We start from the raw sequence: 13,980 nt of genomic DNA, 5'->3' as shown, positions 1-13,980 counted from the left end.
TGGTCAAAAAAAATATGGTGAAAGGTAACTAACCCATGTTTACACCAATCCAATGCTTTTTCACCTCAGTAGGACATGAAAGAATAATCAAGTTATCTACTAGCCGATTCTTTCACTGTTCGCTAGTGATGGCTGATAGTGATGTAGTCTCGGATATCCCAGACCTTGGAGCATCGTAAACTAGGCAAGCAACCCGTCTGTCTAGACAGCATAGACTGTAAAAACAATAGACGGAGCCATCGATGACGTCACCTCATATTTTCCTATGTGAAATCTTAGTAGCGCATTTGTGTCGCCATTTTGCTTCATGGAGGCGTTTTTGGAAACATTGCATGCACAGTTTGAGCTACTCTAGGACGTGACGTTGCAGGCTAGCTTATTGCTGCTGCCTCTCATTGAGTATCTCAAGTTGAAGGCCGACCAGGGTACTGCAGGCTGCAAATGATCCTTATAACTTCAAGGACATACTTCTGGTGAAATAGAAGCAAGTATTGATACCATGATTGTGTTCAGATAATTTTTTTATACCCATTAATATTGACCACGATCTTGCTTTTGGAAAACATTGCCTGCAGTCCCCCGGTAGGCCTTGAACTTGAAGTCCTCACTTAGAGGGGGAAGTTGTTCTCCCGTAGTCAAGAGAGACTTATAGTGATGCACAAACTAAGCCTATTTCAAACATCACCATCTCCTGGCAGCATTTACCCACCAGATTCATTAGCTTGAAAACCCCAATTTGAAAACCCCATTCGATTTTTGAACATAATTCATGATGTTTTACATTTTATTAGAGTTAGTTTTAAAGTCAAGGATAATAGTTTCAGTATAGTTTTAGTTTTTCAAACGGGTTTGTGAATTATTGTATTTCAGTTTATGAAATATATTTTTCATGATTAGTTTCAGTTTACTATAATAACCTTGCTATTGCATGGACAGTGATCTGTCAGTGGAGTATTTCTGGTACAGTGCAGGCTTACTCAGGAAACAGCAGACACTAGACACATACCAAACCACAGGATGGAGCCAGAGTTTTTGAATATGAATCTCATCATAGATATTTTTTATAAAGTCTTGCAGCAGTCCATAGAGTGATAGAGGCCTCTAGTGGCCAAATATTAGCATGGGCAGTGCCATTGAGGGCTTCCAACATTTTAATGTAGTCAACTGGGTGGGACTTCCAACTTCATTGGCTAATCCTACCTGGTGACCATTGGCTGATCCCACCATGACATGTTGGAGTCATGGGGCAGCAGGTAGCCTAGTGTTTTTTATCTTTATTTAACAAGGCAAGCCTGTTTTCAATGACAGCCTAGGGACAGTGGGTTAACTGCATTGTTCAGGGGAAGAACAACAGCTTTTTTACCTTGTCAGCTCAGGGATTTGATCTTGCAACCTTTCGTGTTACTAGTCCAACACTAACCACTAGGCTACCTTCCACCCCTTAAGAGTGTAAGGGGTTAAGAGTGTTGGCCCAGTAACCAAAAGGTTGATGTGCCCTTGAGTAAGGCACTTAACCCCAATTGCTCGTGTAAGTCGCTCTGGGTAAGAGCATCTGCTAAATGACAAAATAAATGTTGTTTTCCTGTTGGAAAGTTAACCTTCCCCCCAGTCTGAGGTCCTGAGAGCTCTGGAGCAGGTTTTCATCAAGGATCTCAGTACTTTGCTCCGTTCGTCTTTGCCTCGATCCTGACTAGTCTCCCAGTCCCTGCCACTGAAAAATATTCCCACAGCATAATTCTGCCACCACCATGCTTCACCATAGGGATGGTGCCAGGTTTCCTCCAGAAGTGACGCTTGGCATTCAGGACAAAGAGTTCAATCTTGGTTTCATCAGACCAGAAAATCTTGTTTCTCATGGTCTGAGAGTCTTTAGGTGCCTTTTGGCAAACTCCAAGCAGAGTGTCAGGTGCTTTTTACTGAGGAGTGGCTTCCGTCTGGCCACTACCATAAAGGCCTGAGTGCTGCAGAGATGGTTGTCCTTCTGGAATGTTCTCCCATCTCCACAGAGGAACTCAAGAGCTCTGTCAGAGTGATTATCGAGTTCTTGGTCACCTTCCTGACCAAGGCCCTTCTCCCCCAAATGCTCAGTTTGACTGGGCGGCCAGCTCTAGGAAGAGTCTTGGTGGTTCCAAACTTCTTCCATTTAAGAATGATGGAGGCCACTATGTTTTTGGGGACTTTCAATGCTGCAGAAATGCTGCAGAAAACCACTTTATTTTAAGAATGTGAAATGTCAGAATAATAGTAGAGAGAATGATTTATTTCAGCTTTTATTTCTTTCATCGCATTCCCAGTGGGTCAGAAGTTTACATACACTCAATGAGTATTTGGTAGCATTGCCTTTAAATTGTTTAACTTGGGTCAAACGTTTTGGGTAGCCTTCTACAAGATTCCCACAATAAATTGGGTGAATTTTGGCCCATTCCTCCTGACAGAGCTGGTGTCACTGAGTCAGGTTTGTAGGCCTCCCTGCTCGCACGCGCTTTTTCAGTTCTGCCCACAAATTTTCTACAAGATAGAGGTCAGGGCTTTGTTGTACCTTGACTTTGTTGCCCGTAAGCCATTTTGCCACAACTTTGGAAGTATGCTTGGGGTCAATGGAAGACCCATTTGTGACCAAGCTTTAACTTCCTGACTGATGTCTTGAGATGTTGCTTCAATATAGCCACATAATTGTCCCTACTCATGATGCCATCTATTTTGTGAAGTGCACCAATCCCTCCGGCAGCAAAGCACCCCCACAACATGATGATGCCACCCCCGTGCTTCATGGTTGGGATGGTGTTCTTCGGCTTGCAAGCCTCCACCTTTTTCCTCCAAACATAACAATGGTCATCATGGACAAACAGTTTTATTTTTGTTTCATCAGACCAGAGGACATTTCTCCAAAAAGTACGATCTTTGTCCCCATGTGCATTTGCAAACCGTAGTCTGGCTTTTTTATGGTGGTTTAGGAGCAGTGGCTTCTTCCTTGCTGAGTGGCCTTTCAGGTTATGTCGATATAGGACTCATTTTACTGTGGATATAGATACTTTTGTACCTGTTTCCTCCAGCATCTTCACAAGGTCCTTTGTTGTTGTTCTGGGATTGATTTGCACTTTTCGCACCAAAGTACGTTCATCTCTAGGAAACAGCATGTGTCTCCTTCCTGAGTGGTATGACGGCTGTGTGATCCCATGGTGTTTATACATGCGTACTATTGTTTGTACAGATGAACGTGGTACCTTCAGGCATTTGGAAATTGCTCCCAAGGATGAACCAGACTTGTGGAGGTCTACAATTTTCTTTCTGAGGTCTTGGCTGATTTCTTTTGATTTTCCCATGATGTCAAGCAAAGAGGCACTGAGTTTGAAGGTAGGCCTTGAAATACATCCACAGGTACACCTCCAATTGACTCAAATTATGTCAATTAGCCTATCAGGAGCTTCTAAAGCCATGACATAATTTTCTGGAATTTTCCAAGCTGTTTAAAGGCACAGTCAACTTAGTCTATGTAAATGTATGACCCACTGGAATTGTGATGCAGTGAATTATAAGTTAAATAATCTGTCTGTAAACAATTGTTGGAAAAATTACTTGTGTCATGCACAAAGTAGATGTCCTAAAATACTTGCCAAACTAGTTTGTTAACAAGAAATTTGTGGAGTGGTTGACAAACGAGTTTTAATGACTCCAACCTAAGCGTACAGTGCCTTGCAAAAGTATTCGGCCCCCTTGAACTTTGCGACCTTTTGCCACATTTCAGGCTTCAAACATAAAGATATAAAACTGTATTTTTTTGTGAAGAATCAACAACAAGTGGGACACAATCATGAAGTGGAACGACATTTATTGGATAATTCTAACTTTTTTAACAAATCAAAAACTGAAAAATTGGGCGTGCAAAATGATTCAGCCCCCTTAAGTTAATACTTTGTAGCGCCACCTTTTGCTGCGATTACAGCTGTAAGTCGCTTGGGGTATGTCTCTATCAGTTGCACATCGAGAGACTGACATTTTTTCCCATTCCTCCTTGCAAAACAGCTCGAGTTCAGTGAGGTTGGATGGAGAGCATTTGTGAACAGCAGTTTTCAGTTCTTTCCACAGATTCTCGATTGGATTCAGGTCTGGACTTTGACTTGGCCATTCTAACACCTGGATATGTTTATTTTTGAACCATTCCATTGTAGATTTTGCTTTATTTTTTGGATCATTGTCTTGTTGGAAGACAAATCTCCGTCCCAGTCTCAGGTCTTTTGCAGACTCCATCAGGTTTCCTTCCAGAATGGTCCTGTATTTGGCTCCATCCATCTTCCCATCAATTAAACCATCTTCCCTGTCCCTGCTGAAGAAAAGCAGGCCAAAACCATGATGCTGCCACCACCATGTTTGACAGTGGGGATGGTGTGTTCAGCTGTGTTGCTTTTACACCAAACATAACGTTTTGCATTGTTGCCAAAAAGTTCAATTTTGGTTTCATCTGACCAGAGCACCTTCTTCCACATGTTTGGTGTGTCTCCCAGGTGGCTTGTGGCAAACTTTAAACAACACTTTTTATGGATATCTTTAAGAAATGGCTTTCTTCTTGCCACTCTTCCATAAAGGCCAGATTTGTGCAATATACGACTGATTGTTGTCCTATGGACAGAGTCTCCCACCTCAGCTGTAGATCTCTGCAGTTCATCCAGAGTGATCATGGGCCTCTTGGCTGCATCTCTGATCAGTCTTCTCCTTGTATGAGCTGAAAGTTTAGAGGGACGGCCAGGTCTTGGTAGATTTGCAGTGGTCTGATACTCCTTCCATTTCAATATTATCGCTTGCACAGTGCTCCTTGGGATGTTTAAAGCTTGGGAAATCTTTTTGTATCCAAATCCGGCTTTAAACTTCTTCACAACAGTATCTCGGACCTGCCTGGTGTGTTCCTTGTTCTTCATGATGCTCTCTGCGCTTTTAACGGACCTCTGAGACTATCACAGTGCAGGTGCATTTATACGGAGACTTGATTACACACAGGTGGATTGTATTTATCATCATTAGTCATTAGTCATTAGGTCAACATTGGATCATTCAGAGATCCTCACTGAACTTCTGGAGAGAGTTTGCTGCACTGAAAGTAAAGGGGCTGAATAATTTTGCACGCCCAATTTTTCAGTTTTTGATTTGTTAAAAAAGTTTGAAATATCCAATAAATGTCGTTCCACTTCATGATTGTGTCCCACATGTTGTTGATTCTTCACAAAAAAATACAGTTTTATATCTTTATGTTTGAAGCCTGAAATGTGGCAAAAGGTCGCAAAGTTCAAGGGGGCCGAATACTTTCGCAAGGCACTGTACGTAAACCTCCGACTTCAACTGTATGTAAATAAGGTATGTCTGTTTTTACATTTTTAATACATTTGCAACAATTCTATGGGGTATTGTGTGTAGATTACTGAGATGTTTTATTTATTTAATCCATTTTAGAACAAGGCTGTAACGTAACAAAATGTGGAAAAAGTAAAGCAGTTTGAATACTTTCTGAAGGCACTGTACAAATATTAGCGGTCTATCTATCAATCTCTATCTACCAGCCCAACTACATTAGCAAACTGCTGAGGATAACAATATGTAAAATTGCCTGCTGAAGAATATAACATTACAAATGTTTTATCAGTATGAAAACTGAGCTTAGACAGAGACAGACATGCTTAGTCTAGATAAAAGTAATGTTTGCAAAATAAGTATTTTACTTGGGTATATAAACCTACTGATATCAATTTACTCTGTGGTCACTGATCTGTATGTGACTTATAACATTGTTACATGATGTCATAACAGAGACAGAGAACAAACTTCTTTATTGATGATAATTTTATTAGGATCTCGCTACAAAAGCACAGATTAAGCAAGGACATCAGCCTTTGTGAGTGAGCATATTTTAAGACTTGTAGACTACACCTTACCATCCTGCTACTTCATTATATTGGTTGTTCAAGACAGAATCATACACTCTTAGAAAAAAAGGTTCTATCTAGAACCTAAAAGGGTTCTTTGGCTGTCCCTGTTAGAGAACCCTTTGAAGAACCCTTTTTGGTTCACGGTTGAACCCTTTTGGAACTCAAAAGGGTTTTACCTGGAACCAAAAATGATTCACCTGGAAGCAAAAAGGGTTATCCTATGGGGACGGTCGAAGAACCCTTTTTCTAAGAGTGTAGTGGAAACAATTCAGTCATACTCAGCTCTGGGTCACATAGGAATGTGTGAATTTGGCAGGGTATTTAATACTCCTCTCCCTCCTCCTCTCCCTCTCCCTCAATGGAGTCGACACCCACTTCCTCATAATCTTTCTCCAGGGCAGCCATGTCTTCCCTGGCCTCAGAGAACTCTCCCTCCTCCATACCCTCACCTACGTACCAATGCACGAAAGCACGCTTGGCATACATCAGGTCAAACTTGTGGTCAAGGCGGGCCCAGGCCTCTGCAATAGCAGTGGTGTTGCTAAGCATGCACACTGCCCTCTGGACCTTGGCCAGATCTCCACCAGGTACCACAGTTGGGGGCTGGTAGTTGATACCAACCTTGAAACCAGTTGGGCACCAGTCTACAAACTGGATGGAGCGTTTTGTTTTGATGGTGGCAATGGCAGCGTTAACGTCTTTGGGAACAACGTCGCCACGGTACAGCAGACAGCAGGCCATGTACTTGCCATGACGTGGGTCACATTTTACCATCTGATTACATGGCTCAAAGCAAGCATTGGTGATCTCAGACACAGAGAGTTGCTCATGGTAAGCCCTCTCTGCTGAGATCACTGGGGCATAGGTGGCCAGGGGGAAGTGGATACGGGGATAGGGCACCAAGTTAGTCTGGAACTCTGTCAGATCAACATTGAGGGCACCATCGAATCGGAGGGAAGCAGTGATGGAGGACACAATCTGGCCAATCAACCTGTTAAGATTAGTGTAGGACGGACGCTCAATATCAAGGTTCCTACGGCAGATGTCATAGATTGCCTCATTGTCTACCATGAAAGCACAGTCTGAATGTTCCAGGGTGGTGTGGGTGGTCAGGATTGCGTTGTAGGGCTCAACAACAGCTGTGGATACCTGGGGAGCTGGGTAGATGGAGAACTCAAGCTTGGACTTCTTGCCATAGTCAACAGACAGGCGTTCCATTAACAGGGAGGTGAAACCGGAACCGGTGCCACCTCCAAAGCTGTGGAAGACCAGGAAGCCCTGGAGGCCAGTGCACTGGTCAGCCTGGAGAGAAGGAGAGATGTTCAGATCATTATGGTTGGACAACGACAATAAATATAAAGGATGTACAATAAGGCATCACTAGAGGTTGTTGGAGATTCTCACCAGTTTGCGAGTCCTGTCCAGAACCATGTCTATGATCTCTTTGCCGATGGTGTAATGACCACGGGCGTAGTTGTTGGCTGCATCCTCCTTCCCAGTGATCAGCTGCTCAGGATGGAAGAGTTGGCGGTAAGTTCCTGTGCGCACCTCATCTGGAACAAAGAAAGAGCTTTTATCTGAAGAAGTCAAGAATGATACACACAAAAAAATGAAGGTTCCTTAAGGGTTCTTTGGGAAGGGTGATGGTTCTATGTGATAATTCAAATGTAGGGGTGGCGGCTGATTATAAAATACATTATTTTTGTGCAGCCGTGAGTGAGAGTGTTGTTCCAGTTTATCTAATCTGTTGTGTTATGCTATTATGTATTTGGCACTCATTTGTTTTTAGTGTGTTGCACAGTGTCATCATTATTGTTTCAAGACAAAGTGATCGTACCAATGACAGTGGGCTCCAGATCCACAAACACAGCCCTGGGGACGTGCTTGCCAGCTCCAGTCTCACTGAAGAAGGTGTTGAAGGAGTCGTCTCCTCCTCCAATGGTCTTGTCACTGGGCATCTGACCATCAGGCTGGATCCCGTGCTCCAGACAGTAGAGTTCCCAGCATGCATTGCCCATCTGGACTCCAGCCTGACCCACGTGTACTGAGATACATTCACGCTGGTTCAAAAAATGAAAAAGTATATCATTAATTTAAAAAATAAATGTAATTGAGGCAAGTGTCCTAACTTCTCATAATCACATTCCAAGAAGTAAATTACAACCAAAAAAGTCATAATGAGACCTTTGGAGTCTGGATGTGTGCTTTTGCGCCGGTTTCCCGGACACAGATTAATCTTAGTCATGGACTAAAAAGGTATTTCAATGGAGATTCTCCATTGACCATGCTTTGTAATCCAGCACTAGGTTTATCTGAGTCAGGGAAACCTGCCCTTGATGTCTGAATGAGTCACTTTCAATATGCTAGCCTAGCACCTGTTACAAGGGTCATAACTGCTGATATCATTAAAAAATACATTTTGAAATACCAAGTCAGATTTGGTACCATTCTGCACAGACAAAAACATGCTGATAGACTAAAAATAAATGTACAATGTGCTAAATGTTGTGGCAGATGCTAGCCTACCTCACTGAGTGCAATATGAATAATTCATGTGGACATTCTGAATTTCAGTAAATGCTACACTATAAAACATTTACCTTACATGTATTTCATTTTTCAATAACAGAATATTTATCTGATAAATTACACATAACAGTCTATTATAATTATATTGCACATAGGCTTAATCAAACTGTTTGTATTTGGCCAACACATGCGTCGGGCTTGGGCTTTTGTATGACTGAATTCACACCATTCCCAAATTTCCTTAGGGAGTGGCTTGCTTTGTGTGGCAGAGCAGTCTATTACATTTTGCGTGTCTGTTTCTAAATTAGCCTACACTTGTTTTAAAATAGATGCCATTTAGGATGTTCCTATAAAAAACCTGGGTTTGAACACTACAAACCATTTTTCAACTAAACTGAACATCAACACCAACTCTGTAGGCTACTACTAAACGCGCGTTTAAGAATAATAGAACATTCTCGACCTACAAGACCCGTGCATCCTTTCTAGCCACCCACCCATAATCAAAATGTAATTACAAATGTACCCTAATCACTGTCTCAAAACGGAACATCTCAGAAATTGTATACCCAATTGTAAAAAAATATATATAAAAAAAATAATGATACAATACAAATGTTTTTGTTTTTTTTATGAAATGAACGGCTCACCATTTTGATTGCTTTATGAGGAAAGGTATGATGCTGGGATAGAGGCGCCGGAAAGACGAACAGTGCACACTTCTCTAGACAGCTTCAGAGTGCGCTGGCCACTGCGGGAGGAGGCGGAGGCGGTGCTTTCTCACTCAATGAACCAGACAGCGACACACAGCCACAGCCCAGATTCGATGACAAAAGACAAAGCATGTTTGCAGATAATTACGTTGTTTTTAGTTTTATTACTATATTATTATAATTTTGAAGTCGAAATGAAATATGTAGGCCTAATAAACATTGTAGATGGAATTTAGCTCAATGAGAGTGATTAAGTAACAATTGGCGTTGACCAGTCTATGGTGACTGAAAATTATTTGTTTATGTGAATATTATTATTTTTGCTTTCATGAAAAACATTATGAGGGTTATAAAATGTTATGTAAAATATGTTTTGTAGTCTCTTAAGCCATTACAAAGGTCTAAATAGCAGTAATGGACACACCGTTTATAGAGTGCCTTTTGCTGGATGACATTGCACATAGGTCTACATGAGATACTGTATATCCCATGTAAAAAAGAAAGAAATGAAGACAGGCTTGAGTAAGGTGCTGAATGGTCAAATCTAACCCGTTCAAAACAAAGACACACACACGCACACATTGCGCCACATGCACTCTATTTTGTAAGTCAATTAATCATTTAGTCCCAAATCTCTTTAAGCTTAGGGTGCTGAACTAAATTCTGTGCCAACAATACAGCGCTGTTATAAAATGTGGAGCAGAATATCTAGCACCACATTAGCCATATCGCCTCTGTCATTTGATGCCATTCAAATACAAATGAAATGTACTGAGATGGAGAGGATGCAAACCAGTATAAAATCTCACAAAAGACAGCATGTTCATTCAAGTGCATGAAAATACTTTCATGCCAATTTAACATAAAATGGAAAAAAGGTTACCAAAATAGGATTCCATAAAAATAAAAATAAAAATAAATAAAAAGATGAGAAGTTGAAGATGCTTGACAGAAATGTCAGAGGCCAGACTCTAACAAGGAGTTAATTCATGTATTAAATTAGAGTATGACTTTTGCTGCACCAACCTCCTTCTTCTAACCCCCGCTTCCCTAGTCTGCCTGGCCAGACCTCCGCCCCTCTTTGTTCAAGATTTTGCTGCAGTGACGTCATTCCTCTGCAGTGAATCATGTGACTGATGTGTCACTGTGGTTAGTTACCATCAAACACATGGCCCCTCAGCTGTCTGCCCTCTCCTCTCCCTGGCCCAGCTGTCTGTCACCTCTCTTCCTCTCCCTGTGAATAACCCTCAACACACACACACACACACACACACACACACACACACACACACACACACACACACACACACACACACACACACACACACACACACACACACACACACACAGTCATCATTTCACTAATATCGGACTGAGGGCAAGGGATAAAGTAAGAGATGGGCTGTGTTTGAAAGAGACAGCTGCATCAGATTCTCCTGACTGCCCCTGTCTGCCTGTCTGCCTGACTTGCATCCCAACTCAACAATCCCAGACAGATGGACCACATATACTTTCCTTCCCTTTAGGATTGGCCAAAACATGGATGAAATCCTGTAAAACACATCAAGATGTTGAGCATGAATGAGTAAATAGTCTAACTGTGTTCTTAGTGTATGTTAGCAGGTGCATCTTATGTATGGTCAGGAAGAAAGCTGTTATGAAGAAACAAATGACAAGTATTTTATTTTACTCCTGAAACACATGTAGACCTATGCCATGAATCTATAGCCGCTACAAGCCTTTGATGATAATCTATGGAAGAAAATGACAGGAAAAGTTTAAATTGAATCAATATCCCCATTATGTGTCTGAATGCTGAACAAAGAGAAAATGCATTTAGGCCTAAATAGAACAGAAGTCAAACCACATGGCTATATAAAAAAAAACAAGTGATGATGATGATGAATGTGTGTTAGTGATTGTTATACATGGATTTGTGTGTGGGGCTCTGCAGGGTGTGTGGCAGACAATTGGGCTATTGGTAACATATGCTAGTAGAACCTGAATGTTGAATGTGATTCTCTCTAATATATCAGCAGGGATCCAGGAGCTGGGTTTCTCTTGAATGTGTTTACTCATGTACTTATCTCTGCAGCAAGATGATTTAATACTCTACAAAATGAGCCGTGCACGTCTCTAATGGAAGATATTTGAACATCTCAAGTACATGGGATTAGGTCCCGTAATCAGTTGCTTAAATAGGCCTACAATACTTATCTGATGTTTGATTGCCACCATCGATAAAAAACAGTACTGTGCAGCCGTCTTCATCGACCTGGCCAAGGTTTTCGTCTCTGTCAATCACCGTATTCTTATCGGCAGACTCAACAGCCTTGGTTTCTCATATAACTGCCTCGCCTGGTTCACCAACTACTTCTCAGACAGAGTTCAGTGTGTCAAATCGGAGTGCCTGTTGTCCGGACCTCTGGCAGTCTCCGTGGGGGTACCACAGGGTTCAATTCTCGGGCCAACTCTTTTCTCTGTATATATCAACGATGTCGCTCTTGCTGCGGGTGATTCCCCGATCCACCTCTACGCCGACGACACCATTCTGTACACATCTCGCCCCTCTTTGGACACTGTGTTAACTAACCTCCAAATGAGCTTCAATGCCATACACCACTCCTTCCGTGGCCTCCAACTGCTCTTAAACGCTAGTAAAAACCAAATGCATGCTTTTCAACCTTTCGCTGCCCGCACCCGCCCGCCCGACTAGCATCACTACTCTGGACGGTTCTGACGTAGAATATGTGGACAACTACAAATATCTAGGTGTTTGGCTAGACTGTAAACTCTCCTTCCAGACTCACATTAAAAATCTCAAATCCAAAATGAAATCTAGAATCGGCTTCCTATTTCGCAACAAAGCCTCCTTCACTCACGCTGCCAAACATACTCGACTTCGGCGATGTCATTTACAAAATAGCTTCCAATGCTCTACTCAGCAAACTGCATGCAGTTTATCACAGTGCCATCCGTTTTGTCACCAAAGCCCCTTATTCCACCAACCACTGTGAGCTGTATGCTCTAGTCAGCTGGCCCTCGCTACATATTCGTTGCCAGACCTACTGGCTCCAGGTCATCTATAAGTATATGCTAGGTAAAGCTCCGCCTTATCTCAGCTCACTGGTCACGATAACAACACCCACCCGTAGCACGCACTCCAGCAGGTATATCTCACTGGTCATCCCCAAAGCCAACACCCCCTTTGGCCGTCTTTCCTTACAGTTCTCTGCTGCCAATGACTGGAACGAATTGCAAAAATTGCTGAAGCTGGAGACTTATATTTCCCTCACTAACTTTATACACCAGTTATCTGAGCAGCTAACCGATCGCTGCAGCTGTACATAGCCCATCTGTAAATAGCCCACCCAATCTACCTACCTCATCCCCATATTGTTTTGATTTACTTTTCTGCTCTTTTGCACACCAGTATTTCTACTTGCACATCATCATCTGCTCATCTGTCACTCCAGTGTTAATTTGCTAAATTGTAATTTAGGCCTCTACTATGGCCTATTTATTGCCTTACCTCCTCACGCCATTTGCACACACTGTATATAGACTTTCTTTTTTTTCTATTGTGTTATTGACTGTACGCTTGTTAATTCCATGTGTAAATCTGTGTTGTTGTTTGTGTCGCACTGCTTTGCTTTATCTTGGCCAGGTCGCAGTTGTAAATGAGAACTTGTTCTCAACTAGCCTACCTGGTTAAATGAAGGTGAAATACATTTTTAAAATTGCGTGGTAGGTTGACATTTATTGGGATGAGTCTTGTCCTGGAGGCAGAACTGAGTGATATCCGCTAGATGGGCTAGCTGCAAAGTCAAAATTGGCTATACTGTTAAAATGTAGGAAAACAAAAATGTGCTTTTTGTTCTTAATTTAAGATTAGAGTTGGGCATTAGGGTTATAAGTATGGTTAAGGTTAGGGATAGGTTTAAAACAGTGGAAGCTGCTGAGGGGAGGACGGCTCATAATAATGTCTGTAACAGAGTCAATGGAATGGCATCAAATACATGGAACCATTCCATCCACTCCGCTCCAGCCATTACCACGAGCCCGTCCTCCCCAATTAAGGCACCACCAAGCTCCTGTGGTTCAAAATCAGATTTTATGACTATGTGGCTGTGCCAGCTAGTGACCATTCTTCAGAGCTGCCTCCAGAACAAGATTCATGACGAAAAACGCTAACCTGCCTTCATGGTGCTGAAAGGGGTTGATGCCAGATTAGGTCTTTGTGAACAGGACCTCTGTATATAGCCTATATATTTTAATGTTTTTTGCCTGGTATTGACTACAATGGGGTTCTACATTTGCAGATACTGTGGTTCAAATTTTACTGACTCTAACAAACTAACAAATAACTCTGTCATATCACAATAGGCTTAAATTTTTATGCTGACCGTACTCCAAATGGCACTCGACAGCGAGTGCGTAATCCGCCTCTATCAGTCCTATTAGCCAACGTGAAATCATTGGATAATAAAATGGATGAGCTCCGATCGAGACTATCCTACCAACGAGACATTAAAAACTGTAATATCTTATGTTTCACCGAGTCGTTGCTGAATGACGACATGGATAACATACAGCTGGCTGGGTTTTCCGTGCATCAGTAGGATTGAACAGCTGCCTCCTGTAAGACAAGGAGTGGCGGTCTGTGTCTATTTGTCAATAACAGCTGGTGCACGAAATCTATTATTAAGGAAGTCTCTATGTTTTGCTCGCCTGAGTTAGAGTATGTCATGATAAGCTGTAGACCACACTATTTACCAAGAGAGTTTTCATCTATATTTTTCATAGCTGTCTATTTACCACCA

The 13,980-nt window shown here is 42.0% G+C and overlaps 1 protein-coding gene across 1 annotated transcript; it reads right to left on the bottom strand.

Annotated features, from left to right (window-relative positions):
* Positions 1-5,814: 5,814 nt before the first annotated feature.
* Positions 5,815-9,224, bottom strand: LOC139370996 (tubulin alpha chain-like). Its single transcript, XM_071110955.1, has 4 exons — positions 9,095-9,224; positions 7,753-7,975; positions 7,320-7,468; positions 5,815-7,217 (listed from the first exon to the last, which is right to left on the bottom strand). The coding sequence occupies exons 1-4, from the start codon at positions 9,095-9,097 to the stop codon at positions 6,237-6,239; spliced, it is 1,356 nt and encodes a 451-aa protein (XP_070967056.1). The 5' UTR covers positions 9,098-9,224; the 3' UTR covers positions 5,815-6,236.
* Between the last annotated feature and the right edge of the window lie 4,756 nt (positions 9,225-13,980).

The sequence above is a fragment of the Oncorhynchus clarkii genome, chromosome 17 (assembly GCF_045791955.1).
Source record: "Oncorhynchus clarkii lewisi isolate Uvic-CL-2024 chromosome 17, UVic_Ocla_1.0, whole genome shotgun sequence".
Taxonomy (NCBI): domain Eukaryota; kingdom Metazoa; phylum Chordata; class Actinopteri; order Salmoniformes; family Salmonidae; genus Oncorhynchus; species Oncorhynchus clarkii.
The sequence above is the reverse complement of the archived record's forward strand: the minus strand, read 5'-3'. Positions and strand labels throughout refer to the sequence as shown.

Coding starts and splice junctions, on each gene's coding strand:
- LOC139370996 (XM_071110955.1), bottom strand. Junction 7,469..7,752: donor TCTGGAGCCCACTGTCATTG/GTACGATCACTT, acceptor TCTTTGTTCCAG/ATGAGGTGCGCACAGGAACT. Junction 7,218..7,319: donor TGGACAGGACTCGCAAACTG/GTGAGAATCTCC, acceptor CCTTCTCTCCAG/GCTGACCAGTGCACTGGCCT.